This window comes from Pangasianodon hypophthalmus, chromosome 3 (genome assembly GCF_027358585.1).
Source record: "Pangasianodon hypophthalmus isolate fPanHyp1 chromosome 3, fPanHyp1.pri, whole genome shotgun sequence".
In the NCBI taxonomy this organism is placed as follows: Eukaryota; Metazoa; Chordata; class Actinopteri; order Siluriformes; family Pangasiidae; genus Pangasianodon; species Pangasianodon hypophthalmus.
Window position 1 is genome coordinate 28,896,398 of NC_069712.1, and position 3,603 is coordinate 28,900,000.

At 36.5% G+C, this 3,603-nt stretch overlaps 1 protein-coding gene across 1 annotated transcript; it reads right to left on the minus strand.

The window, feature by feature from the left end:
• Positions 1–2,115: 2,115 nt before the first annotated feature.
• Positions 2,116–3,327, minus strand: LOC113542138 (cystatin). Its single transcript, XM_026939483.3, has 3 exons — positions 3,097–3,327; positions 2,427–2,537; positions 2,116–2,320 (listed from the first exon to the last, which is right to left on the minus strand). The coding sequence occupies exons 1-3, from the start codon at positions 3,295–3,297 to the stop codon at positions 2,246–2,248; spliced, it is 387 nt and encodes a 128-aa protein (XP_026795284.1). The 5' UTR covers positions 3,298–3,327; the 3' UTR covers positions 2,116–2,245.
• Between the last annotated feature and the right edge of the window lie 276 nt (positions 3,328–3,603).

Consider the following 3,603-nt stretch of genomic DNA (forward strand, 5'->3'; position numbering starts at 1 on the left):
AAATGTTGTATATAGAGTAAGTAAAATTAACATAAAATTGACTACAGAATAAGAATAGAATAAGACATAACATTCTGGAATTAATTTCTTACAGCAGTAACAATAATAACAGGGTTTAGAAAATCATCAATATTTTCCAAATCCATAACTACATCTGCAAAGTCAGTAGTAGGCCTAAGTAACTTTGTAGATGTCCCAGTCTGCTTTATTCCCATGCTTCTTAAAATGTTTCATAAAAACACCCTTAAATGCACATAAAATCCATCACGTCCTCATTTAACCATCGTTGTGTAAGTTTCACATTTCCTCTTTCTACATGTTCTATTTTAAGGCTGTCCCAATTAACCTGAACCATGTTGTCATTTTAAAAATAGTTAAACGTACGTGATTTGAAGTAACTTCGTTGATGTTTTACAGTAGTGCATATTATACATATATGCATCATAAATATGTGGAATATATTAGTTATGACAAGTTTATAACTCTATGAACAAAGATTTTTGGAGTCATCTTCCTGGTTAAGGCTGACCACACCCTCTTATAAAGATGTGTGTGTGTATATATACATCAAAGTCTTTAACTGTGCATATTTCTCAACAACATTTTATTAGGTTGTGTTACCCAGTCTTCTGGAATATAAGCGCAAAAACCAGCAAAAAGAGTCAGTGACTGAATTACAAGAGTTCAAAAGGTGGTTCTTCCTAAAAATGCTATCAGTCACCTTAGAAATGTCAAAGTTAATTGCAAAGTTAAGATCATCTTAACTGGGAGAGAGTGTGTTCAATGTGATGCTCGCTCTACCATTTAACGATGATCTTTGTGCTGCAGTGCTTCTGGGAAACTCGACCCAGGTTTTAGTTAAAATTCCAAAGTATTTTTCACTAACCAGTATAGTTTTATAAATTCAATGAAATAAATTATTAGCTACTGACACAATAAAAATAGCCACAGTTCAGCCATGGTAACCATTTGCAAGTAAACTGGAGTTTAAGATTTTATGGTAGTTTTTATTAATAGTTAGTGTAAACCAGTACTACATCAAGTCATGGAATTATGTGAGATATACAAGTGAGAATTACAAATTATATTCTTTTTACAAAAAATCCCAAGCTGTAGTACATTTTGCAGCAGTTATGACAAATTTGCAGCATATAAGACTTCTGTTTTAGTCCACAGTAAATAACTTATTACAACGCCATGTATTCACATCATTCTGCACTGTGGCCCTATTTCAACAGAACTTTAACACCTTAAGCAGCTTTTTTGTGATGCAACACTCACAGAAACCAGACTACAGCAGGATTATCATATTTACTGAAACATGCAGTCTTTTCTCCACTCCGACATAAATAGATATTAACTGTAATAATTGTTTAATCATATTCATGAGAAGTGTGTTGAAACCTGCCCTGTAATGTTTCATAGTCTATCTATCGTGTTAAGAAACACAAGAACAGAAACTTCTCATGTTTGTTCGTCATGATAAAAAAGTATTTTTTCTTTTTTTGACATTTTATCAGAAGTGAAGTCTTTATCAAATAGCAACCATTACACTGATTGACCTCAATTTGAATGCACAGAGATACTGTACTGAGATCCTGAGGCCCACTGTCATACCTTTCATCCACCGCCATCATCTCACCTTTCAGCATGACAGTGCACATCCCCATGTCTCAGTGATCTGTACACACTTCCCAACAGCTGACAATATCTACTGACGATATTACCTTCTTAAATATTTTTGCTTCTTTGAATAAATTTTTTCTTCTTTTCACGTATATTTTGAATGTATGATGCACTGTGATGAGTGTTTGTAGCAATCCTGCCTGGTAGCACTTACTCCAGGCCTCTTGCTTAGTTATGATTCTCTCTGATCTACTCACAACCATATAGTACTTGTACTTGGCACATTGGTGCAGTCAGTGTGTCGCTGTCAGCTCTTTTTACAGATAAATGATTGGATTGTAATTCTGTGTACCTTTGAGTCACTTTGGACATAGATGTGTAGCAAATGAAGTGTAAATGAACTTGCTGCGTTCTGTACTGTTAGGCCTCTTGTATTAGGCAGACGAGTTTGTCTACAGTTTAAAAAAAAGGGTATGAATACCAACTCAACAAATAAATTGCCAACACATATTTTGAGCAACCGTTTAATAGCATCTCCAAATACAGCCTGATGAATAAGGCACATTTTTAAAGGTATTTCTTGAAAGATTCTGGGTTTCAGGATAGTATGTGATCTCTCTTAGCAGGTATTCTCAATTAGCATCATGCTGTGCAGCCAAGGCTGACTCCACACTGCAAGTTTGCATTCATGAGGCTTGAGGGAAGGGACAAAGAGGCAGAAGAGTTAGCATGCATAGGAAACAATTCTGTATAAACAGTAGTAAATATATGCACGAATCAGAGAGCTTTGTGTAACTAACCTGTGCAATTGCTGGGTCCGAATTGATGGCACACGTGTTTTCAGGTTCCGCTTTTTTGCAGGAAGTCTTGGCCATCTCAACAGTGAAGATGTACTTCAAACCAGAAACAACCTAAACGAAAGAAAAAAAAATGAAATCCTTCCGACTTCTGCTCATATAGGATAATGTCAAAATAACACATTCATTCATTTATCTTCTGTTAGTACTTTATCCTCATCAGGGTTGTGGTGGACTCAGAGCCTATCCTGGGAACAATCAAAACAGGAATACACCATGGATGGAACGGCAGTCCACTCCAGTGCATCATGCTCACTTAATCATCCACATCTGGGGGAAATTTTAGAGTAGCCAAAGCACATACTAGTATGTATGTATTAGGGAGATGGAAAGAAACTAGATTATATGAAGGAAACCCACATGGACACAGTGAGCATGTAAAACTCCATACAGTCAGTAACCTGAGCTCAGGCTTGAACCATAAAGAAAACCTTTTTTTTTATAACAAAAACTTAAGCTTTTATTAAACAAAAAACACTTAAAAGAGACAAAAGGTTTCCTTTTGGTTACTCAGTTAAGGTTAGATTTAAGCTAGTTGTAGGCATAGCATTAATTGGCTGCAAATGGTAAAGTACTCTCTGTAAAGTTAAAAAAAAACAGTAAGATATCTTACCTGCACCTGGGTCTTGATCACCTTAACAACCTGGCTGGTGTATATGCAGTCACTCTCTGCATTATACTGAGCGACTGCAAACCGCAGGGCATCCTGGACTTCTGGGCTGTTTATGTCTGCATCCACCGGGGCTCCGACAAGGTCAGCGCTCGCCACGGCCAAGAAGACCGCCAGGAGTGGAGCTACAACCTTTACAAACATGATTACTAAGCTTTGAGCTTAACCCTGTGGTATGAAAGTGCAGTTCTCTTGGGAAACTGTGAATATTTATAGGATAATACTGATAGTACTGGGAGGAGTGTGAAAGTGAGGGGGCGTGTGTGTTTGCATAAGAATTTTCACATTTAGGCAAAAATGATTAACAGGCTCTGTTTGTGTATGATAAACATTAATCATTTTGGCTGATTAAACAACGCGTCTAAGGGATAAATTCTGCATGTAGTCCATATGATATATTACAAAATCCTCATATGACAAATCTCAAAGGCATACATGCAATTCTTTAGT